The sequence below is a fragment of the Amblyomma mixtum genome, chromosome 6 (assembly GCF_055824585.1).
Source record: "Amblyomma mixtum isolate Tamu chromosome 6, ASM5582458v1, whole genome shotgun sequence".
In the NCBI taxonomy this organism is placed as follows: domain Eukaryota; kingdom Metazoa; phylum Arthropoda; class Arachnida; order Ixodida; family Ixodidae; genus Amblyomma; species Amblyomma mixtum.
In genome coordinates, this window is record NC_143017.1 from 98,855,942 (window position 1) to 98,880,549 (window position 24,608).

General features: G+C 50.9%; 2 protein-coding genes across 2 annotated transcripts in view; one reads left to right on the forward strand and one right to left on the reverse strand.

Moving 5' to 3' along the window:
• The window catches only part of LOC149339827 (serine beta-lactamase-like protein LACTB, mitochondrial), a 36,740-nt gene extending 32,221 nt beyond the window's left edge, over positions 1-4,519 (reverse strand). The window contains exon 1 of the mRNA XM_089548491.1: positions 4,437-4,519. Coding sequence (XP_089404617.1) covers positions 4,437-4,504 — 68 coding nt within the window. The 5' untranslated portion in view covers positions 4,505-4,519. The remainder of the gene's footprint in view (positions 1-4,436) is intronic.
• The window catches only part of Rfk (Riboflavin kinase), a 47,496-nt gene that overhangs the window by 15,844 nt on the left and 7,044 nt on the right, over positions 1-24,608 (forward strand). The window contains exon 3 of the mRNA XM_089548492.1: positions 18,098-18,200. Coding sequence (XP_089404618.1) covers positions 18,098-18,200 — 103 coding nt within the window. The remainder of the gene's footprint in view (positions 1-18,097; positions 18,201-24,608) is intronic.

The window sequence follows — 24,608 nt, forward strand, 5'->3', positions numbered from 1 at the left end:
GCGCCCATGTACTGTGCGATGTCAGTGCATGGTAAAGAGACCCAGGTGGTCGACATTATCCGGAACTCTGTACTACTCCGTCCCTCATAGCCTGAGTCGTTTTGGGGCTCTGAACCCCATAAAAACACACAAAACAAATTTTCCGACCGGAGTGGCGAGTGTCCCTTCCCCTCGGAAGTCGCGAGGCGTTCATTTCACCCCCAAAGTGCTATTAGGAACGACGACAACAAGTCTCGCCGGGTGGCCGCCAGCACGCCTGTTTCTACTGTGTATGGCTGCTAGCGACTTGAGGGTGATTGCTTTCGGGCCTGCCGCCATGGACCACAAGCACCGAGAGGACCCAGGTGCCAGCTGACTTCAATTACGGAGTTTGCCCGGTTGGAGTGCAGGAACAAAACCAGACCCCCTTCACAAAGTGCCTGCACGTGTAGAACGCCGCCGCCGCCTCGGGGAGACGAACGTTATCTTCCCCATTTGCCGTGACCGTGCCAGGGAACAAAGGGCCTCGTCTCCGGTTGCTCTTTGGCGTGCCTAAGCACCGCGACAAGCTGGCGGGCCTCATCTCCGACCCAAGCACGAGGAACCACTTTCGGCGTTTTCGTGACCTCGCGTCTGGCCTCGAGCGGCGGGTGGCATTTGATGATCAACAGATGTCGGTGACCCGCAGAAACCTTCGGCTGGCCGGAGGCCATCACCTACCGCCGTCAACGCTACCTCGACGACAACCTTCTTTCCCTCAGACTCCACATGTGAAGGGGGCGTGACCATGAGTGCAGTGTCGTGTGTGTGCGCACAGGTGAAAGCTCTAGGCCCCTCCCACTCCGGCAAGGGCGTCCTCAACCTAGGGACTTTAGGGAACAAGAAGGATATAAAACTCGACAACGGATGCGGCAGAATCGTCTCACTTCTAACCACCAATGTAAAATGTAAATAAACCTATTCTCCTTTCGCCATCTACCTCTTCGCTCAGCGGCACTCCTGTCCTGAACCCTCAACTCCAACAGTGCGTATTCGGGGATACTGCGGCAAGTAGGCCCTTGCATGTGTGCGCGCCTCTGTGTTTGTGCTTCGGTATTTTTAGTGGCCGGTTGTCAACGAAGCTGAGAACAATCAAGACAGCGGACGAGAAAACGACGAGCGGCGAGTAGTGTGTGTGCAAATACTCGACTGTGCGGTTGCGCGAGCAAGATGGAGCGAGGTGTATGAAGCTGCGAGCGTGCATTTATCTTGTAAATAAGTTTTCGTTGTATATATAGTCATTTTTTGTTTTCAACGTACGCATTCAACCGTTTTTTCAATCAATGTGTATATATTTTTAACACTACCAACCCCGAAGAACTCCATAGCCAGCTTTGTCTCGCGCGGTTCCGAATGATGGACATTCGGCGCTTCTTGAAGCGTCAGCGGTTGTCTGACGAAGCGTTATCCAAATGCGCCCCTGCAGATTCTGGTGTGATATGTGACAACGGTGTAGCATTTGAACAGAGTGATGCAAGCTTTTATCACCGGACAGTAGCTGATGTCGTCGACTCCATGGAAGGGACTCTGTCAACAGTGAGTTCAGGTAATGCAGCAGGCCGAGATGATTCCATTTCTCCTTTCTTGGGATTTAAGTCCGGATTTGACCAGAGCGATGCAACCTTTCATCACCGGACAGTAGCCGACGTCGTCGTCTCCATGGAAGGAACTTCACCAGCGAGCTCCGGTCACGCAGTAAGCCGAGACGATTCCCTTTCTCCTTGCTTGGGATCGAAGTCCGGAGACAACATCAAGAAAACAAATAACTTGCCTCAAGAATATGACTTAGGAGAGTTTCTAGGCAAAGCTAAACTCACTGGCATACCGGACTTTTTGAAGTTACGTCTTCTTACTAAGCCATGGTCACCAAATGTTACATACGATTTTAAGAAGGATGTAACACCTGGAAAGAGGCCTTTTCGACATCAATGGCTGGGAGATTACGCCCCCTGGCTTGCGTACTCAGCGACAGCGAAAGGCGCTATTTGTCGTTTTTGCGTCATTTTTCCTCCACGTGTTCACCGGGGTACTCAAGGAAGTTTTATCGTGCGCGCTTTCAGTAACTACAGAAAAATGCACGAGGCGTGCAGGGATCACGTAAAATCCCAATGGCACCAGGAGGCAATGACGGCCTCACAGAACTTTATGGATGTGATGAAAGGCAAGCAGCTACCCGTTGTAGAGCAGCTGAACAGAGCACTCCACGCTCAAGTTGAAAGGAACCGTGAGAAACTATTTCCAATAGTTTCCACCATTGTCTTTTGCGCGACGCATGACTTGCCAATTCGCGGCAAGCAGTCCGATAGTGGAGTCTTCAATGATCTGCTTGACTTTCGTGTAGAAGCTGGAGATACTCTACTTCAGGAGCACTTCGCTTCTTCTGCTGGCAATGCCAAGTACACTTCTGTCCGCGTCCAGAACGAGATCATCACAATCTGTGGCGACATCCTGAAAGAGCAGATAGTTACCGAAGCTAACAAAGCGTTTGCTTTTTCCGTTCTTGCTGACGAAACTGCAGATATTTCAGGAAAAGAGCAGATGTCTATAGGCGTTCGCTTTATTGACAAGGCGGGAGCCGAAGTGTGCGTTCGAGAGCAGTTTTTGGGATTTGTAGAGCTGGAGCAATTAAACTCCGCTTGCATCGCCGCGGCAATCTTGAAGTTTTTGACGAATGTCGGGCTGATTCTTTCGAACCTCGTTGGACAGGGGTACGATGGATGCTCTACAATGGCTGGAAAAGAAGCTGGAGTGAACAAAATTATACAAAAACAGTTCCCGAAGGCACTATTTTTCCACTGTGCAAGTCACAAACTAAATCTCGTCATCAACGATCTGAACGACGTCTCTGAAATTCGAAACACAATTGGCATAATCAAACAAACCATAAACTTCTTCCGCGAGAGCGTACTCCGGAGAAAATTGGTGCCGAACATTCCGATGCTGTGTGAGAAAAGATGGTCTGCAAAATATAAGTCTATTAGGATCTTCTCTCAGCATTACGTGGCCATAGTCGAAGCACTCGAGGAGCTCGCGTCCACGGAATCATGCTCGAACGCTGCAACTAGACAACGAGCTCACATCCTCTACTGCGCAACAACAAGCTCATCTTTCATCGTCTGCTTGCATATTGTAGCGAAGTACAGCGCTCGGCTCGAACCAGTTACGAACATTCTGCAAGGTGTATCCATGGACTTCCATTCTGTGCATGGCCACATCACTGAGCTGCAACGTATTTTTCGCGGCCACCGGACGAACGCTGTAGAGGAGTTCTCTAACATCATGAATGCAGCAAGGGAGGCAGCCAATCACTTAAATGTGGTGATATCTGTGCCAAGACAAGTCTCTCGTCAGGCCCACCGAGACAACTACGGGATTCAGTCGCCGGAGGAATACTACCGTGTGGCAATATATGTGCCGTACTTGGACTCCCTCACTGCTTCTTTAGCTCGGCGCTTTTCTGAAAGCAATGAGAGGAGCTTCAAACTTCTCCAGCTGCATCCATCAAAAATGAAGCACTTGAGCCGTGTTGAGTTCGCTGTTCTCGCCGAAGAACTCCAGTGCTTTTACGGCATCGACAGCTTCAAGGAAGAGGCCATCTCTTGGTACGAGATGTGGTGCAACAAAACTGGGGACCCATCAGAAATAACTTACTGCGAGCTTCTACATCAGGCCAAGACATTCTTCCCTGGTGTTGCAAAAGCCATTGAGGTGGCTCTGGCTTTGCCAGTTACTACCTGTACGGTCGAACGCTCCTTCAGTACAATGAGGAGAGTGAAAACGTGGCTACGCTCAACGATGACAAACGACAGACTGGACGGCCTTTGTATGATGAGTGTGCACTGAGAGCGTGTAATGAAGCACAGGAATGAATTTATCACCCGTGTCATCACGCAATTCGCCCAGAAAAATCCGAGGCGTCTACAGTTGCTGTTTACTGACTGACTGTCGTTGCGTGTTTGTGAACATATTGTGCTGTGTGCTGGTCATCAATCCGGGTGTGTCGAGAACCCGTATGCAGCAAGACTGAGCACTCTTCTCCACGAAGTGATAGTATCTTTTTGCATTTTTATTAATTTTAATTGTTTCTTCGTTGATAAACTCCAATGTATCTCTCCTAGCCACGCTTTAATTTGCTGTTTGTAATTTTTCTTTCATGTGTGTATTTTACTTATTTATTTTATTTATAAATAAATAAATTTACTCCGCAAATAGTGCCTTTTTGCTACGAACATAACCCCCCCCCCCCCCCTCCGGCGCCAACAGCCAATGCCCCCCCCCCCCCCCCCCCCCCCCCCCCTGCAAAAAATTCTGCGGACGCCCTTGACGATGCCGTCTGGGAAACTAACTCGCGTGTAAGGCCGCTTCGGTGTTTATATCACGCGAAGAACATGTAGATGTAAATGAACGTGGAGGCTCACCGTGTCTTGCGCGTGCGCGACTTAGGTATGGTCGCTGCATACCTGATCTCTTTCCTTGTCGCACACATGCCCGTTCTGTGGAGGGCTACCTCCGCTGCATCCATAGAAGAAGCGTGGAGGGCCTTACGATAACTAGGCTGAAGCACGAACTGCGTAGAATCTGTTTTCGGCCTTGAACTCGCCTCAGCAGCGCGCTCGCTCGCAAGGCTGATCGGTGCTAGGCAAAGACGATGTTCTCATGAAAAGCAGCTGAGTTTACACGTCAGAAATTCAGGGGGAGCTCTTAAAGTCACCTTACGTGCAGTAAGGCGAAAGCCTTTGTGGCATCCTACTGAGCTCTCTGGAACGCTTCTGATCCTTCATTGTGTGCGTTTGTTTGGTGTTTTGCCCGTTGTAACCTATTTCGAGTTACGACATACTAAACCTTCGTTATATCCGGCGTGTTCGTTATAACCGATTTCGAGTTACGACATACTACACCTTAGTTGCCAACCTGTACATCAAAAGCGTCACTTGTTCCCTAAGAGCAGTTATACCCCGCCATGGCAGCTTACTGTGTATGCACATACAGTAACTCAACGGAACGCTGCAGCGAGGCACTCTAGCGGGGAGCATGCGCGCTCGTGCCGCCGTGGCCTGCTGTCTTGTTTACCTTTCTCTGCCGCCGGGAGGGCGCTAGACGCTCCTGTTATTGTGTGTGTTTATCCAGCCAGGGCACCTTTGGTAGGCGCCCGCCCGTTACAAAGGGAAGGCTACATCATCATCATCATGGCATCTACGGCGGAAGTGACGCCATCCGCGGAGAGTCGACTGGCCGTCCTGCTTTGTTTGCTTTCTTCGCTCCATGGAGGAAGGAAAACTGAGAGGCCCTTCGTATTCCCAATGCATTGGCAAGAATGTGGCGGAAGTGACGTCAAAATTTAGGCTTAAAAAAAAGTCGGGCCACTAGCAACGTTGTCGTTGTTGCTACGAAAACTCGGGCCACTAGCAACGGCGTACGGCGTCGTTAGCGTCGTTGTTGCTAGGGGCCCGAGTGTTTCTCGGTGGCGGTGGACGGGCTTTCGGCACGGTGTGTTCGGCCGTGCGTGTTAAAGTCTACATGCCTGGCGTCGTGACGTTACGCACGCATCTAGGATTGTTTTTGAATGCGGCAAATAACCGCTCATTTGATATTTTGTTCGTCAAACTTGGTGTCGTTACGCGGAGCGATCGATGCATTGAAATGAATCTCGCGAAAAGGTGGCACTCCGGAACCGCGCTTCGACACGCGAAGAAGCGTTGATTGTTTTGATCAGCGAACTTTCGCACCTCACCAAACAGCACAGAAACATGAAGCCGCTCTCGGTGATGCTGAGCTGCGTTTCGAAGGCCACACGGCGGGTGTACGGTAGCCCGAGGAGGATGGTGAGCTGAGATACAAGCGGCGTGCAATGTCGTCTTTCTTCGCCTGGCGTCGGAAAAGGTTCACCGCACCTGTGCGCCGGTCTGTGTCTAGGTGCGTGTTTGCGGGGAGGGAGGTGTAGGAGTGTAGCGGCGAGCGGCGCGGTTTTTTTTATACCTTTCTTTTACGAAGCGCTTGCGAGCCGCGCGCGATACCCGCCCCGTAGCTCGGTGGAGAAAGAAGATAGTGAGGAAAGCCGAGCCAACTTCCGGTTGCGGGGCGGCTTCACAAAAAGTGACGTCAGGGCCTCTCCTTAGTTCTTTCCTTCCTCCATGCTTCGCTCCGTCCCGCGCTCTAGAAAACGACGGGTCAACGCAGTCTTCTGTCGGTGCCGTTTTATTGGGGTCTTCAGTTCGCTCGTACGTTATGCGAGACAATTGGGTGGTGTGAAGCATACCTAAACTGCCTGCACAGAATGTGTTGTTGCATCAATACTCTCCTTTGGTTTGCCGCTGCGGTGGCTTAATGGTTATGGCGCTCGTCTGCTGACCCGAAAGACGCGGATTCGACTGCGACCCGGCTGCGGCGGTCAACTTTCCATGGAGGCGAAATTGGAGAGGCCCGTGTACTGTGCGGTGTCAGTGCACGTTAAAGATCCCCGGGTGGTCGAAATTTCCGGAGCCCTTCACTACGGCATCCCTCACAGCCTGAGTCGCTTTGGGACGTTAAACCCTCATAAACCAAACCGTAAACCACCTATTTTGGTTGTTCTTTATTTTGTTATCTGTTTGTAAACGGCTTGGCTTTCGTGGTTGGTGCACATTCATGCAGATCTAGAGCCATTTCCAGCACTGTTTTAAGCTCTTGTCACACGGGCAGTCAAACCGCGGTTATGCTTAATCGCGGTTCGCCATTGTCGCTCAGCTCGCCGCGCACCGGTCTCGGTTACGGCAACCAACGGCCCCTTGGGTGCGACAAACGAAGTGATGCGGTGATCGGCAGAGCGGAGTTGTATTTGCAGATATATCTTAGTTATTTACAACGCAGCGTATACGTGCAACGCAGAGTGCCGTCCGACGGCGCCATCCGGTGGCAGCATTGGACAGTAGTAGCGTAGCCAGACAGCCGTAGGGCAGATACAGTAGCTCGTTACCATTGCTGCAGTTGCCAGGCTTGCCTATAGCCACATTCGCCTTACGGTGGGGCTAAAATGCCTCCACCGCCGTACACCGCTGTGCCAAGCCACCTTCTCTACGGCGGATCCCTGTCGCCAGCGTCGGAAAAGCATGCTAAAATTTGTTGTTCTCGTAAACGATAAGTCTAGCGGGGTTAAAGGAATGTTAAGATGTCAAAAGTGACCCCTGGGATAAAGGAATGTCAAAAATTACACCTTTTTGAGGATCGCTGACCCGTACAGAGTTGCTGATAGGAGTGATAGCCACGATACAAATCTGTGCCCATGCAGCCGCATAGCAGCTGCCGCCGGCGCGACTGGCCCGGTCGCTCTTGCACGCTAGCTCCTGTGCTAAGGCGTCGCTGAAATCGATCATATCTTTCTTTTAGTATGAGACAATGGGGTTGTCTGTGGGGCGGTGCCTTGATCAGACCATTTACTCTAGCGCACAGCGCCGTCCGCTGTGGCCCCGATGCGAAATAAGCTCGGTTTAGCGATGACCAGAGAGTAGCGCACTACCTGTAGAAACTAAAACTGATGTAGTTTCTTCGTTGTAGACAGTAGACTGTTATCGTTTATGTAACTTCGTTTATTGCAAGATACAAGAAACAATCAAACTGTTCGTTAGGAGGGGAGCAAGAGCTCGAGAAATTACATGCTCATCGTTGGGGCTCCCCGATCGTTCTGCCCTTTTCCAATGCCCCTCCAGACGGAACAGCTCTCCGCCCGTCTCAACCTTTGGCCCCTCTCCCCTCGGGTTCCCAGAGTCCCGTCGCCCGAGGGGAGCCGCCGCCGGCCATAAACTAGCGAGAGGTGTCTGGTTTTCGTCTCGGGAGGCGGGCTTAAGAGAATGACATACAAAGGACACACAGGATAAACATGAAAAGAAAACGTAGTTTCAACACTGCCCCGCCGAATGGGCTTGCTCATTCTACGTTTCCGAAAACTCTAATGGGTACAGTAACTGAACAGGGCGTCGCAAATTCCTCCCCTGCGGCATCCTGACCTCACAAGGACGAACTCTGCCATCTCGCCCAGGAAACACGGCAGCGATGACTCCAGTTTTCCAGAGCAGTCGCGGTTGATTCTCTCGAACCAAAACAACCTCTCCGACTCGGGGAGTCACAGCTCTGGGTCGTTTAGAGGCAAAGGCCGAGCGTAGCTGCCCCAAGTATTCTCGCTGCCATGTCTGCCAGAAAAGATTTAGCATTCGCCCTCTCTTCTTCCAGAGCGCCCGGAGAGAAGCGGCGGACGCTTCGATAGCTCGTGTTTCAGGCGAAGGAAGAGCAGTCAAGCGTCTTCCCGTCAGGAAACTGGACGGCGTGAGCGGAGCACCGTCTTTAGGGTCCTCATATGTGTACGTGAGGGGCCTAGAATTTATTACTGCCTCCACCTCAGCCAGGATTGTTGACAGCTCAATGGCGTCTAGGCACTGGCGTCCGATCGTTTTTCTCAGCGCGCTTTTCACGCTACGGACCAGCCTCTCGTAGAATCCACCCCACCACGGTGCGCGCTCCGCTATAAATTTCCATTCTATGCCGGAATTGGCAAAATGGTTCTGAGTTTCAGGGTGCCGCAGGAGCTTCCACAAAATGCCCATATCTTTTGACGCTCGTTTAAAAGAAAGAGCGTTGTCAGAGTAAATAGTTCGGCACAAGCCTCTGCGTGACACAAAACGACGGAAGGCTTGTAGGAATCGTTCTGTGCTCATGTCTGCTACAAGTTCAAGATGCACGGCCCGCGTCACAGCGCACGTAAAGAGCACGATGTACGACTTCACGGTGCGACTGTTCTCTTTCACCATGAGGGGACCGGCAAAGTCGAGGCCGACGGCCTGAAACGGGTCCGCTTGGGACGTCCGGTCAGGGGGAAGCAGCCCTGTTGCTGCGTCGAAGTGCGAGGCACTGTGCCGTTTACACACCACACACGATCTCACAACACTTTTCACAAGCTGACGCCCCCGCACAATCCAGTACTTGTCTCGCAGCTGCACAAGTGTGTGTCTTGCGCCTGCGTGAAGCAGCTGTCGATGGGCTTGGTGCACCAGCAGCGTTGTGTAGCGATGATGCTTGGGGAGCACAATCGGGTGTCGCTTTTCGAGTGTCGTCTCTGTAGAGCAGATTCGCCCATCAATCCTCAGTAGGCCGTCTTCGTCTGTCCACAGCGCGAATTCTTTCAAGGAGGAGTCGTTTTGGATGCGGCTGCCTTTCTTTGTGCTTTCCAGTTCCGCAGAAAAGGCTGACTTCTGAACTCTTCTGAGCCAAAATTTTTCCGCGTGTTCAATTTCTGCTGCAGTCAAAGGGCCCGAGTTCCTGTCAGCAGATCGCAGGTTTCTCACGAACCGGAAAATCCAACCTGTTACTCGACTCACTCTAGATACAGAGCTGAATTCTTTCAGATCCAGCAGCTCATCTTCTTTATCGCAGGTGGTGTTTAAGACACCGACCTCCTTTTTCTGCTCAAGTTCTTCAACAGTGAAGTCGCCTTGTTGGGGTTCAACCGGCCATACCTCAGCCGACCCTCTTATCCACTGCGGCCCGTTCCACCATAGCTCGCTGGTCTTCAGTTGAGTGCTTGTCAATCCCCTAGTCATGAGGTCAGCCGGATTCGATTTCCCGGGGCAAAATCGCCACGTCGCGGTCTCGGTGTTTTGTTGGATTTCCGTGACGCGGTTTCTCACGAATTCCTTCCACCGTGCTGCGTTTCCTCTTATCCAGCTAAACGTGATCATCGAATCGGTCCAGAGGAAAACCTTGTCAAACTTCATATCAAGATTGGACCTTACGAACTGGTAGAGTCTCGACGCGAGTAAGGCTGCCAATAGTTCTAACCTTGCAAGGGTGACCGTTTTCAAGGGGGCGACACGGCATTTGGACAGCACGAAGACAGAAGTTGTTTCTGCTTTGGAATTCTCGGTGCAGAGGTAGACCACGGCGCCGTAAGCCTTCGGGCTAGCATCTGCGAACACGTGCAGGGTTCGACTCTGTGGGTGCCCTTTGGCGTTGGCGTCGTATCTTCTTGGGATGGTGACCTCGTGCAGCAGACGTAATTCTTCGCACCACTTGATCCACTGCCCCAGGAGATGGTCTGGAAGTGGCTGATCCCACGCGATATTTTCCTTCCAAATCTCCTGAAACAGCCCTTTCGCTCTCACTGTATACGGCGATAGAACTCCCAGTGGGTCGTAGAGCCGCGCGGTCGTCTGTAGGACGAATCGCTTGGTATTCTTTTGCGCCTTTGAAAATTTAATGACCGAGTCTGGAGAAAATGTCAGTTGGTCTTCCCTTGGTTTCCTACTTAAACCTAGCACTTTCAGCAAATTGGCCGGTTGTCCAAGGGGCATTTCATCGGGGACCTCCTGACAGAACAGTTCATTCATCTTCGTGCTGTTCGAACCCCATCTGTGCAGGCGCATTGAAGCAGACCGAAAGATACGACTTGCCTCATCGTATATCTTTGCTCCTTCCTCATCATCCTGTGCGCCGCAAAGAAGGTCGTCTACATAAATGCAGCTTTTCAATACCTCTGTCGTTACTGGGAATTCATCTTTCATTGTTTCAAGGTGGTGCTGAAGCGTTGCTGCGAGCAGAAACGGGCTCGATGTGGTTCCGAAGGGTATTCTGGTCATTCTGAAGCCTTTGACATCTGGCAATGGTCTGCCCTCCACGGGACTCTCGGCGAACCACAGGAACCTTAGCGCATCGCGGTCCTCTAGCGTTACACTTATTTGAAGAAAGGCCTTCTCCACATCAGCGACGAGCGCAACTTTATGTCGCCGAAAGTTGAGCAGCAACCGAACGAGGTCAGGGTTTAAATTCGGCCCACACTCGAGGTTGTCGTTGAGGGATTTTGCCTGCGCACTGTGGGATGAGGCATCAAAAACTATCCTTAGTTTGGTAGTCGTACTACTTTGCCGCAGTACAGGTTGATGGGGCACATGGGCGTCCGGAGGGGGGGGCAAGGGGGGGCGGCTGCACCCCCCTGGAAAATCACTCCCTCGAACCGTGAGTGATGGCCGCACGCAAGGGGCCGTGGTGGGCTCAGCCAAAAGGGTAAAAGCAGCTCCGCTTCCACGCTTTGGGTCACATCTGCGAAATGCCGCGTCCGGGCACGCGTCTTTATGCCGTTTTCAAACCACGCCATCGTTAGCTCTGTTGAAGGCCGACCTGTTGCAGACATACAGCGGCACCGGCGAGCATGTGTTTCAAGCCGTCTTGAAATGGGTGCCTGTTTCTTTGATCTCTAGACAGATAGCGACACGGAGGCAGGCAGTGCACAGTGCATCTTGTTTTCGCCTTCGTTATGCCGGCCACCGATGAATTCTTCAGGAGGGAAAGACAAATCAGCCGTGTCCACCCCCGCTTTGTCGGGCTGCTCATGGGCAAGAGGGCGATCAGTTGGCGCCGCCGCCGCTCGCTGTGCCTCCGATCCACGGGAGAGCGCAGTGCGGTAGAAGCGCCGCTATCAGAATCTTCGGCAAAGGAGATTAGCATCTTTTGTTCACGGCGACGCAGTCTCCAGAGGCGCCCCCACACCAGCGTCCCTAGCGTCTTCTCCGAAAACCAGCGCCTTTGGTCAACGCAGCCCGATGGCGCCTGCCTGGCTCGCCTGTCACCTCTGGCTGGGCCTCAAATGACAACAGCGCCCGTGTACTGTGCGAGGTCAGTGCCCGGTAAAGAGACCCAGGTGGTCGACGTTATCCGGAGCTCTGTACTACTCCGTTCCTCATAACCTGAGTCGTTTTGGGGCTCTGAACTAACCCCATAAAAACACACAAAATAAATTTTCCTACCGGAGTGGCGAGTGTCCCTTCCCCTTGGAAGTCGCACGGAAGTAAGCCCTTGCACGTGTGCGCGCCTCTGTATTTGTGCTTCGGTGTTTTTAGTGGCCGTTTGTCAACGAAGCTGAGAACAACCAAGACAGTGGACGAGAAAACTACGAGCGGCGAGCAGTGTGCGTGCGGTTGCTCGACTGTGCGGATGCGCGAGCAAGATGGAGCGAGGTGTATGAAGCTGCGAGCGTGCATTTATCTTGTAAATAAGTTTTCGTTGTATGTATAGACATCTTTTGTTTTCAACGTGCGCGTTCAACCGTTTTTCCAATCAATGTGTGTGACGAGTGTGCACCGAGAGCGTGTAATGAAGCACAGAAATGAATTTATCACCCGTGTAATCACGCAATTCGCCCAGAAAAATCCGTGGAGTCTACAGTTGCTGTTCAAGGAAGACTGATTGAGTGACTGTAGTTGCGTGTTTGTGACCATATTGTGCTGTGTGCTGGTCATCAATCCGGGTGAGTCGAGAACCCGTATGCAGCAATACTGAGCACTCTTCTCCACGAAGTGACAGTATATTTTTGGATTTTTTATTAATTTTAATTGTTTCTTCGTTGATAAACTGCAATGTATCTCTCCTAGCCACACTTTAATTTGCTGTTTGTAATTTTTATTTCATGTGTGTATTTCACTTATTTTTTATTTATATATAAATAAATAAATTCATACCGCAAATAGTGTCTTTTTGCTACGAACATGCCCCCCCCCCCCCCCCCCCTCCGGCGCCAACAACCAATGGGGCCCCCCCCTGCAAAAAATTCTGCGGACGCCCTTGATGGGGCATGTAGTATACTCTCTGAGAGTCGTCGCAATGTGCGTCTGTTTCCCTCTCTGCTATGCCTTCGTCAATTAGACGCCGCATTTCTGAGTCGTAATCTCTCATGAGACTCGGGTTCCTGCTTAACCGCTTCGTTAAATACCGAAGGCGATTCTCTGCTACTCCGCGGTTGTCAGACATTTCCACATCGTCTTTCCAAGGAAGCTTTACCTCATAGCGATCGTTGATCTTCTTGATACTTTTAGTAAATTCTTCCAGGGCTTTGGAGCCTGAATTTGTGGTCGATGTGTCTGACACACCAGTGTTTTCCAACTCCCAGAACATCTTTAGAATCGGAGCGGTTTCTCGATCAGCCACGGTCGTTCTCATTACAAAAGCATGTGTGCAAACTGTCTCTTGAGATTTGGACAGTACTTGGCCCTGAACTGCCCACCCAAATACCGTCTCGACGGCTGTCAGCTTGTTGGGCAGCTTTCTCACCTTCCCGGTGACGCATTGCCAATATTGATCGCAGCCAATCAGCACATCAATCGGTGTGCCGTCGTTAAGAGCTGAATCATCGCCTAAAGGAAGCATCAGATCTCGAAGCGTTTCTCTGATCAGTTCGTTGGGGCAGGGGATAACCTGTTCACATATGGAAGGTGTTTCTAGGGCTTCGATTTTGTACTGCGCCTTTGGGTCGTCTCGTCGGAGAAGGCACACTTCAACTCGCCTGAATGTGCGTCTGGTCTGTCCTCCTCCAAATACTCCCACCGACAGTAACTCTGTCCCGAGCAATTTGCACCCGAGTTTTCTGGAGCAGTCTTCTGTTATGAAGGTTCTCTGACTGCCGCTATCAAAGAGAACTCGAGAGACTTTTCTTGTTTTAGTCCCTTTGTTCAAAGCTGTAACAGTAGGCATTAGGACTGTGCGGTGAGTGGGGTCCTTTTCTGCTCCTGAGGCATGCAGGCTCACTGGCTGTATCCCTTCGTTGGCCGACCGTGCGTTCTCGGCATCGTTGATGGCAGGGTCGCACATCGCTGTCGCATGCCTGCGTTTGCATCTCTTGCAGCTGATCTTAACCCTGCATTGCCTTGAACGATGTCCATGCTTCGTGCAACGAAAGCATCCGCATTTCGCTGTAAGGATTGCCTTCCTCTCGTTTACTGCCATCTTCGACTCGCACTCTTGACTTTCATGTCTTTTTGAGTCGCAAAACACGCATTGCATGCAGTTGGCTGCACCATGCAGGGCTGAGGCCGAAGAAGGGTGAGCGTTCCTTCGATGCGTTCGTGCCTTGTGCCCATCAAAATGAGAAGCAGGCTTACCATGTGCGTCGTCGGGCCTGTCTTCCATCGTCCTCTCGCGGCTCTCAAGCTCGAAGCGGAAGAATCTGAGCAGGGAACGAAGCGGCGTCAACTGTGAGCTGTCCGACGACGATGTCGTTGACCCTGAATCGTCGACCACCACAGACGTCGCTTCCTCTTGGGTCTCAGAGTGTGAACGATGATAGTCCAAGATCATTTCCTTCGGGAGAGCGCGGAGAAGGACCGGATACAGCATCGCCTGGTAGCCATCTTCCTCGATGCCCAGCGCCTTCAGCCCCCGCATGTGAACCTGTATCTCATCGTAAAGCCCTCTCAAAGCTCGCACGTTCCTCGCAGAAAACACAGGTTTCACATCGATTAGGCCATGCATATGATCTTGAATCAACGCTTCCGGATTTCCGAATCGTTGTCGCAAGATGTCGACCGCGTCGCTGTAGCAATCACCTGATGCTTGCAGTCCGGCAATTGCTGTCAGGGCCTCTCCGCTCAGCAGCGTCTTCAAGTAATTCAAGCGGTCGATGTTAGAGAGTTCCGTGTTTTTGTGGACTGCCACCTCAAATTGTTCCCAGAATGGCTGCCAGTTTTTTCGTTTGCCGTCGAATTTTGTTAGTTCCAGCTTCGGTAATTTAATCCTTTGAGCCACGGAAGCACTACCAACGGTAGCTTTAATCTGGGTTTCCTGATTTCTGCTTTCTTGTTCGGTTTGCTCTTTCTTGAGTTTTAGTCGGCAAATGCAGGTAGCAATTTTGTCACTGTACTCGATGACTTGCTCGAATTCAGCCTCCGCTTCATCTTCTTTGATGTTTGGCTCGATTGCTGCGTCTACATCGTTGAGCTGTTGTTTGACCAATTCTAGGCGTTCAAGAAGCACGCTCACCTTTTCGACGGTGGGTGCTTCTTTAGCAGCCAAGATGTCGTCCGTTTCTTTGGTCAGTCGCGTCGCCTGGCTTCTAACGGCCTTCCTCTTTTTCTTGAGAACATCCATGTGGCTGTCGTTGGTACGCTGAGTCGTTGGGTCCGGTCGTTGTTCCTGAGTAATCTGTTCCTGGGTTTCGGCACCAAAATGTTTTGTAGAAACTAAAACTGATGTAGTTTCTTCGTTGTAGACAGTAGACTGTTATCGTTTATGTAACTTCGTTTATTGCAAGATACAAGAAACAATCAAACTGTTCGTTAGGAGGGGAGCAAGAGCTCGAGAAATTACATGCTCATCGTTGGGGCTCCCCGATCGTTCTGCCCTTTTCCAATGCCCCTCCAGACGGAACAGCTCTCCGCCCGTCTCAACCTTTGGCCCCTCTCCCCTCGGGTTCCCAGAGTCCCGTCGCCCGAGGGGAGCCGCCGCCGGCCATAAACTAGCGAGAGGTGTCTGGTTTTCGTCTCGGGAGGCGGGCTTAAGAGAATGACATACAAAGGACACACAGGATAAACATGAAAAGAAAACGTAGTTTCAACACTGCCAGAGCACCGTCGTCCGCCGCGCGCGCGGGCGCGCCGTTGCGGTAAGTTCGCGGAATTCAGTGCTTTGAGCGTTGCGAAATTGTGGCTTCGTGATGCGGCAGAGACCGGATACATCTTTTTCGACGTTACGGCGCTAAAGTGCTTATATAGCTTGAGCACCGTGGGACGGTGCTGCAGTACGCTGTTGCTGCGCCGTCCAGCAGTGAACTCACTGCTGCTCACCTATTGTTTAGCATTATCTTGTAGTTCGAAAGCGCATTCAGGTGTAAAGGCACCTAACAATAAATAAATTAAGATACAAATAAATGTTTTTTACCTCCCGCATTTCGTGTGCTGGCGATTTTAATTCGACCTTGTTTACAAGAGTTAGAAGTGGTGCTCTGGCTTTTTTGCAGCTGAGAGTGCACAATGGAGTTTCGGCGCATTTCCTTTTTTTTTCTCCTCTCACTTGCACATGCAGCCACGCAAAACATACGTACCAGTTGCGATTTCCTACACGCGCAGATGTGGCGACTTCGCTTTCGCTATCGATGCAGTCCACAGTGTTCGTTGGTTACGCGAACGCTTGTACGGTAAGAGTCCAAGCTGTTTGGCACTGGTTGAATCAGCCATAACTTTCTGAATCGAGTTGTCAAACCACCTGAAGCAATCAATGCGCTACGCAGCAACGCCGTCGCCTCCGGCTGGAGATCCGCGGATGTCGTCAGCAAGCGTTCGCTCGGTGCCCTGAGACGCTGATGCGCGTTTTCTTCGAAGAAACAACAGCCCATTGCGTTTATTTCCGCCAATTTAAAACGAGATATTTCGTTTGGAATGGGTACTAAACTATAGTTAATTAAAAGACTAGCGCATAAAACTAGGACAAAGACAGAGAAGGAGACAGGACTTTTAATTAACTATGTCAAACCAACTAGCCCAGCTTTCCGCCTTGATTGCACTAAACTATAATAGGCCGCAGGACACTCAATTTTTTTAGCTTCTCTTTAATTTTTTTCTTCGATGTCGGTGGTTGGGTTCCGACTAGACAACCTTGGCTGCCCCTTCCTTATGCAAAGGAGAAGCTCTAAAACAGACTAATCAATCAAGGGAGCTGAGCGACGTTGGGTCGAGTAGCTTGTACGGCCTGTACACCTGTACGACCTGTGGGCTTGTACGACCAAGCAATGCTGCGATAAAACGTTACAAAGTGGACCCCAACGCACATTGCACGGCGCCGTTTCATGCAGCTTACGTGTTCTCTAAAACCCGCTGGAGCGACGCGGCTGACTGGGCTCGGCCATGGTAATAACCATGCGACATCTGAACCCATCTCTGAACAGGCATACGCAGGAGCGCGAGACGGAGGATGGCGCGAGCATAATAATGTCACCGGAAAGGGCTTACGAACTTTCGCGCGCAATTGTAGGTTCTCTGCTGTGTGTCATCAGCGTTATTAGCAAATGTGTTCATGGCGACAGAATGCATACTGATTGAGAGAGTCTACGTACTCTCGTCAGAAAGTGTTTCAGGGCCAATTTAAGGTACGCAGATAGCGTTGATTAATACTTTTTTTCTAACCAAATCTGTGTATGTCGCGAGCAGGCTTAACGCGCTCTCCTGGTTGCCAGCGTACGTCTCTGCCTCTCATAGTGACGCTAGAAACTCATGAGATGGAGTATAGACCCATAGCATAAGGCAGGAGCTGATATACTCCATTCGGCGATCTGAGCCAACCAGAACGGCGTGAACTGCAAAACTTGTTCCTTCGGGCCCCTCACCCCGCGACTGATGGCCCCATCGCTAGGAAGCAGTGAGGACCAGTGTCCAGACGCTGCGCGCAGGAGGCTCGGCCGACGCCATGTTTACGAATGGCGGCGCAGCACTTCGCAGCAGTCCTTCGCAGTGCTGTGTTCGTGCCGATTTTTTTTTTTTGCTGATTTAACCGGTGAATGAAACGCCCGCTGTGCTTTCAGAACAACATCCTGAACTACCTCTTCAATCGCTTCAATAATTGTTTTAAAAATAGTCACAACACTGCTCGAATACCGAGGGACTATTTGTTGTCTTCGCTGGCACTTTTTGGACGAGAGAGCTCTACCTTTCACAGTGCTGCAAACGGCTCAAAACTTAAAATTCTCACAGTGAGATCAACGAGAGGTTGAGTCATTTCATTGAACAGCGTAGATGAAGCGCTCAGTATACACCTGTCCATCGATGGCTCCGTGGGCGTCGCTACACTGCTCGCTGGGCTGTTGTGTGCTCTTGTCGCTAGCGCGATGGAAGCGGCAGCGGAACTGGTTCGCAACAGCCCAGAGAGGAGGCGTTTCGACATGCTGCTCACTTGTTGGAAAGGTCTATATCCTGCGCCTGGTTGACAAGGACAAGATGGTCTTCCAGCGGCCAAACCGTTCAAAGAAATTGCTGAGGGGCAAAGTCGGAGCTGAAAAACGGCCGAGGTTCTACGTGGCTTACGAGCGAAAGCTCTCTCAAGCACGGTCTCCACTGTCTCAAATCAAATGTTGAGGTAAAGTACCCAATGGTCATAGTCGTATGATCACGTGGTCATACCATAGCTTGAACCGTATACCGCCACGCAGCTAAGCTCGGTTTGACCTTGTAAGGCACTGAAGGACATTGTCTCGTCCACATCGAAATCGGAAGCTGTACCCCGAGCAGTATAGCTCTTGCTCTAAAATAACTAGTCCTTGAATCACTGTATGCTGAACTTTATTTCCATTACTGTGTTGCAGGAAACTCACATCATGCACAAGTTCAGCGAAGATTTCTACGGGGCGATGCTGAAAGTGGTGGTCCTGGGCTACCTGAGGCCTGAGAAGAACTTCAGATCTATTGGTAAGACTGCATGGATTCACACTGCATTTGTCATACATACCTTTGCAAGAGTCTCAAAGCCGCGCTTAGGCTACGCGGGACGCTGTCTATAGGGGGCTGCACTACGCTGTAGTCGGAGGAGTCATTAGAGTGTTATAGCATAGCAGCTCCGTGATCCATGATCCGCTTCCTTCAACCGCTTCCGCGAGGCGCCACTGCGCGTGCGCAGAACGTCATGGGGGCGCCAGGTGGCGCCACGTTCCCGTCAGCTGCGTGCGCGCCTGCTGCATCGGTACCAGTCAGCGAGTAAATAGTGGTGCCCCGCGGAAGCGGATCACAGTAGCGGATCGCGCATCACACAATGCTATAGACTCTTTACAGCGGCGTATCATGGGGGCTGCCATCTTTGATCACGTGATCACGCCGCCATTACTCGCCTCCTGACCGCTCGGCGCGCGCCTCGTCGCGAAGGCTGCTGCGTCTGATGTTTCGGTTCCGACAGGCAGTGTTTCGGCTGATGCGGTTGTAAAGGAGTGGCAAGACGACACTGTGGTTGGTCCGAAGCTTCGAAGGACATGTGAAAACCCTAATTGTTCATTTTAGGCGTGAAAACGTGATCGGGCTTCATGTCGCGAAGAGCCGCTGAGCTCTCCGCCTGTTCGAGGCAACGGGTGGATCGCCTGAATGCCGCTGAAGGCTTTGCTTAATATTTTTTATTGTTATTATCTAAAACAGCAAGGTTTAATGACCCTGCGGCTGCGCAGGTCGTGGTCGTATTGTGTACATGCATGCGGAGGCTGCTCTAAAACGCTCACATGTACATCGTACTCATTTGTTTACAACTTGTTAAAGGTGCTTAGGAAGCCTAAAATATTTTCTGTTGGTTTGCTAAACAAAGGAAGGCGACAAAAATAAGTAAATAAACAAATGTTACCCAATCATGTAAGCAGTACCATGCATCAAGCAGCCTTCACAAGTTTGCATGCAATCGTTTACAAGGATTCCGCGATAATAATTGTTATTATAACGCGCGCATGGCAGAGCGCTCACTCCACGAAGCTCACAATTATGTCAGCCTCACATAGTATAAAATTGTGGTACGCTCCATGTTCTATATACGGAAATGAAAATGCTCGAGGTCTCATTGGTTGTAACAGCCGGAGTCACTTCTAGTGACTGTCTCGCATGGATCGCGAGGAAGTGACAACCGCAGAGCACAGCAGCCGTAACACAAATGCTTTATTCCGATTGTGGTCCACAAAAACCGCGCTACTTGGAGCGAAGTTCAACAGTAGCACCAAGGCGGTGTGTAATACGTGAACTGACGGTAAGCGTTGTCCGCCCGCACGGCTATGCACTGCACAATATGCACTAAGCGTAAGTCGTTTTTTTTTTTTGTGTGTGTGTGTGTGTGTGTGTGACGTATTGGTGGCGGGACAGCTTGTTCATGCGGCTACGTTGCGCACTTATCCTCCCAGATTTTCCAAGTTCGAGACCTTTCCTTCTATATTCGCTGTCTAGCGCTGGCGAACGTGTGTGTTGCGTTCACCCGTTCGGAAAAGGTGGATGTCCAACGGGCGCGAACAGGAGCAGTACGTCCTTGTGCAGTTCGGTTCCGTGAAGTTCGCAAACGATCGCATCCCGCCCACCATACTTTAACTGTTTGTCGCACTTCTAGCAACCCACAACAGAGCATGTATTTTCTCTTTTCACACCTCCACTGCTGCGTCGAGGCATACACGCCGGCGACTTACGAGGCAAGTAATGACGTCGTGTTCCGAGCACACCCGTGGCGCCATCTGGTCTCAAACGGAAGAACTGCGCGCTGTAAACGGTCTATAGGTCTCGACGCATTAACGCGGCGGCAAATGCCTCGCGGCGTGGAACATGACGGCGCTCGGTCGGCCAGCTATAACCCTTCGCTCGCTGTGTGTTATGCTAACAAAAAATGAATCGTACGTTAAGTTTCATTTCTTTCCGTCCGCACTGCGAAGTTTTTACTGTGAAGTGGTTCCGCTATAAAGGCTGGATCTTCCGATTTCCGCATCTTAGTCGGTTGTACTTACTGTGGAACGTGAAGGTCCGAGGCGCTATATCTTATGTTTGTGACATTAGTAAACATTGATCACCTCGTCGTGGGTTCCCGGAAAATTGTCTGCGGTTGCGACGCCACTAGTGGGTACGAGATCATATGAGGCATACAAAAACTGCATTATTCGCTAACCTAAAATTCGGACCGCTGATTTTTTCGGACTTTTTCGCGGCACCGCGACACGTCCCGAAACTGTATGCTCACTTCCTCATATTGGAGTCCCTCTTTCAGAGGCAAAAGCCAAAAGAAGAATAGTAAAGGTGAGGGAATGCCTGTCGCAGCATAGCTATCACAAGTTTCAACCAATCATGTGAACAGGCATAAAAAAAATATTCAACCGAAATTGGAATTTTAAATCAAACGTTAATTAGGGAAGAGCAAAGAGGCACGGTATGCCTTCAGTGGAAATTCAAAGCGAGGATCGGCAGATGCGCACAAGACGCTGGTCGATTCGAAGAATGAAACTATAGGCGGTTGGTGCAAGGCACAGAAGAAAGGAAAAAAAAAGGCCTGAAATATCGGATGAATCGCAGCATGGTTGCTAGATTTTTCGGACGCGGTGCACACTCGCCTCAGCAACGCCGCCAAACCCCGCCGCGGTGGCTCAGTGGTTACGGCGCTCGACTGCTGACCCGAAAGAGGCGGGTTCGATCCCGGCCGCGGCGGTTGAATTTCTTTGGAGGAGAAATTCTAGAGGCCCGTGTGCTGTGCGATGGCAGTGCACGTTAAAGAACCCCGGGTGGTCGAAATTTCCGGAGCCCTTCACTACGGCGCCTCTCATAGCCTCAGTCGCTTTGGGACGTTAAACCCCAATAAACCAAACCAAACCGCCGCCAGCCAAGTCGCCAAATAGGGCGTATGGTGGAAGCGCGCCCATGCAGGGGGCCCAGATCAGTAATCTGGTCGAATAAGCGGAATGAAAGTCTGTGACGGGAACCGCTGATATTCCTCGCGGGTTGGACTCGGCACAGATGAGTTCCGCGAGCTGAGGCTAATAATGAAATTCGTGCAGCGGACGTTGTCCGACAACGCTACGAGCTCGCAACCAGGCCCTGGTTGCGAGCTCGTAGCGTTGTCGGACAACGTCCGCTGCACGAATTTCATTATTAGCCTCAGCTCGCGGAACTCATCTGTGCCGAGAAGCCGTGCTTTTCAAAGCGAGGAGCTCGTGTCCGGGACAATACGCACCGCAGGACCGAATGTACTTGTAGCAGCACCGGCAGAACTGTTTTGACAACAACAAAATGCCTCTCATATTACACAAGCCACCGCAGAGTGCATAAAATAGCATAATATGCCAACTCCGAGATTCGTTTCCGGCTTCAGTCCCTAGGCCTAATCACGAAGGCGAACTGTGACGGAGCGCCTGCTCCGACCATTTATCAGTTTTCTTATCTTTGTCGCCATCTTTGCCTTTTTGTTTCGTGCTTTCCGTACGGCGGGCTGGCTCGCGCCCTTAGACTTTGCCCTGACGCCTGCGTTCGTCAGCTACGTGCCGACGGCAGCGCAGTCATCGAAGCTCATGAAGACGGTCACTCCCCGTCGTCGGTGTACACGACGCGGTGAGAGATATGGAGGCGCGCGTGAAGCCCCAGAATGCTCAAAACTGCTTACCTTATAGCTCCCCTCCGCCGTGCTGGCAGTTAGATTTCATTCGGACTGCCCAATATTTCGAACGTTGCCGTGGTCCCTAGAGTCCGAAAAATCGGTCGGCGACTTACGCCTGAGCTCCGTGTTCGCGAAAAATCGCGCGAAGGGCCAAGCGAAGGCGGCGCCGGCCCACACAGGAAAATGAGCGACGCGAAAATCAGCAGAACATTATTATTCGTTTATTATGGCCTCTAGAAGAAAAAAAAACTGAATAACAAACGGTTGCAGGAATCGGGAACTTGCTTCGGACGTAAGGCGTGAAGTTCCGCTAGTTAGTTATTGAGCTCAGTCATTTTAAAACTTCGCGAAGACGGGACGATAAGAGGAGGCACAAACAGGACCGCACAAATCGCAGACTTCCAACTAGTTTGTTGCGTGAAAGAAGGAGCCTTATAAGGGCCTTCAACAAAACAAAACAAAACAAAAACAAGGTACAATCGTAGGTGAAGTGTGCACGAGGCGGCGACAAAGAAAATAGCAAGGGAATAACAATGCCACGTGTGCATTAAGACCGATAGAAAGCACTGATGTGCCTATGAAGGAATTCAATGACTTTTCTCTACAATGATAAACATGGAGAGCTGACGCAGTTGTACTTTTTTGGCGATGTAGAAAGCCTCGATTACTTCTCTTTCTGTTGTTGTTTTTGCCTTCGATAGGAATTTAGTTCTTTTCAACAATGGTGAATAGCTATTGCTGTCGCAGCTCTTGCAGTGCACGGGAAGATTGCTGCCTGTACCGATGCGCATGGATCGTTGATGGTCTAGAGCACGCTCATTAAAACAGCGGCCAGTTTGTCGTAGGACCGGCCGCACGGCAGGGTTATCTCGTAGACCATGTCAGAAGAGTACTGTACGAATTTTCACTGGTTTTTCTTGCAGAAGCTGGCATGGCATCCCGTTTCTCTTTGTTCTGTAGGGGGCGCACCTTCGTGAGTTGGGGGGGGGGGGGGGGGGGGGGGGGGGGGGGCTGACGTACGTACTTTTTCGCGCTGTGAAATTATAGGCAACAGTTCATCGCCACCGCAAATCAAAATTCCACTCCATACACTGTACGCTAATTAGAATGTGGGGTTTTCAATCTTCGACTTCTCACATTTTGCGCCGTGCTTGCGAGATTCACTTTTCGCTGTATGCTGGGCCAGTTAGTGTGTATGCCCTTTTGGTTCGCACGCACGGTTCCACATGTCGAGTTCGGAAAGCTGAAAAATTAAAAAAAAATATGAAAGAAACACTCCGAACTACAACCATTTAGTCCATCTGTGCGCTGGAGCTCTACAGACTCTCCAAACCCCATGGCAGTGCCTTCGCTCTTCTTCCCAGAGTACACGTCGCAATGAAATGACTAATGAGGAACGGAACCCTGTCTTGAATCCTCAGGGAATCTTTATTTATGAATTGCTTCATGATGCTGTGGCCTTTCAAATAATTCATGATGTGCTCGTCGACGGATTCCCGCATTCGTCACAGAATGCGCAGCTCAAAACGCCAGGTTGGAATGGTCAATAAGAGGTCGCAATTTACCGGCCCTGTCAAAATTTAGTCCCGGCTGAGACTCGTCTGCATCGCACTGGCAATGAGTAGCACGCCAAGGCCACTTAGCGTTGACCGACAGTTTCTGAAAGCTGGAACGCGGCGAAGTTGATTGCCAACAGCTTTTTTTGTCGTGTGATCTTTCTGGAAATAATCCTATTTCGTAGAATGTAATGGATGGTTTCATAACACCCGAACTTATCGATTTTCGCCACTGTGTTTCGACGCTGCCTTCATCTCGCTCTGGTATGCTCGGTTCTATATAGCTTGTCCTCCACTCCTGCATTGTTTGTAAATCTCCTTGCCTTGTGAGGCTCGTTCCGTGTGATCTTCTTTCTAGCTTCCATCGCGAGCATGTCAGGGGAGAACCAGTTCTCCTGATGCGCTTGCTCGAGAGATTTGAAGGCCGGTGTGTATAGGTGCTGAATGTCTGTCTTTAGGAGTGAGCATAGGTCACAGACACGCATTGAGTGAAAGAAAAACTCCATTCGTATTTCTTATGCGACATTTAGTGAAGGCGAAAGGTCCTCAGCTGCGCTGACGTCAACGAATTAAATACAGACACGAAGTTTCGTTATGGTAGGAACACGTATGTTTCCCGAGCGATTTTTTCTTCTCCAAAGAAAGTACGATACGCATTGGGGCAGTAAATTGCTTCTGCTTTCTCACCCCAATGAACCTCTATCTGTCACTGTTAAGTGTGAAAACCGCTGCGCTCCGTCGGCGCCTCGTCTGGCGGCACGTCAGTGCAAGTGCTGCCAACCGAAACTGAACGTTCCATCAAAGTCAGCGTATGATTGTCGAATGCAGAACATATGCTTATCAACGTGCTGGTTCTTTATTTCAACCGGTTTTAATTCTAGAGATATATGTGTCCCGTGTACCTCGAAGGGTCAAGTTACTGCAGTGCAAGATGCGTGTATACCGATTAGAGCACTGCACGGGCCTCAGTCTGAGGCCAAAGCCCGGCCCGGATCCGAGACCTGAAGCCCGAGTCTGGTCTGGGCCCGGCCCAGGCTTGCTAAATTATCGCTCTAGCGAGCCCGGCCCGGCCCATTTCACAGTAACGCTTGAGGTATACTGCTCACTCTGAGCAAGTAGACTGCTACTAGACCGATAAGAAACTGGCCGACAAAGGTTCTGAAACCAGTTTAG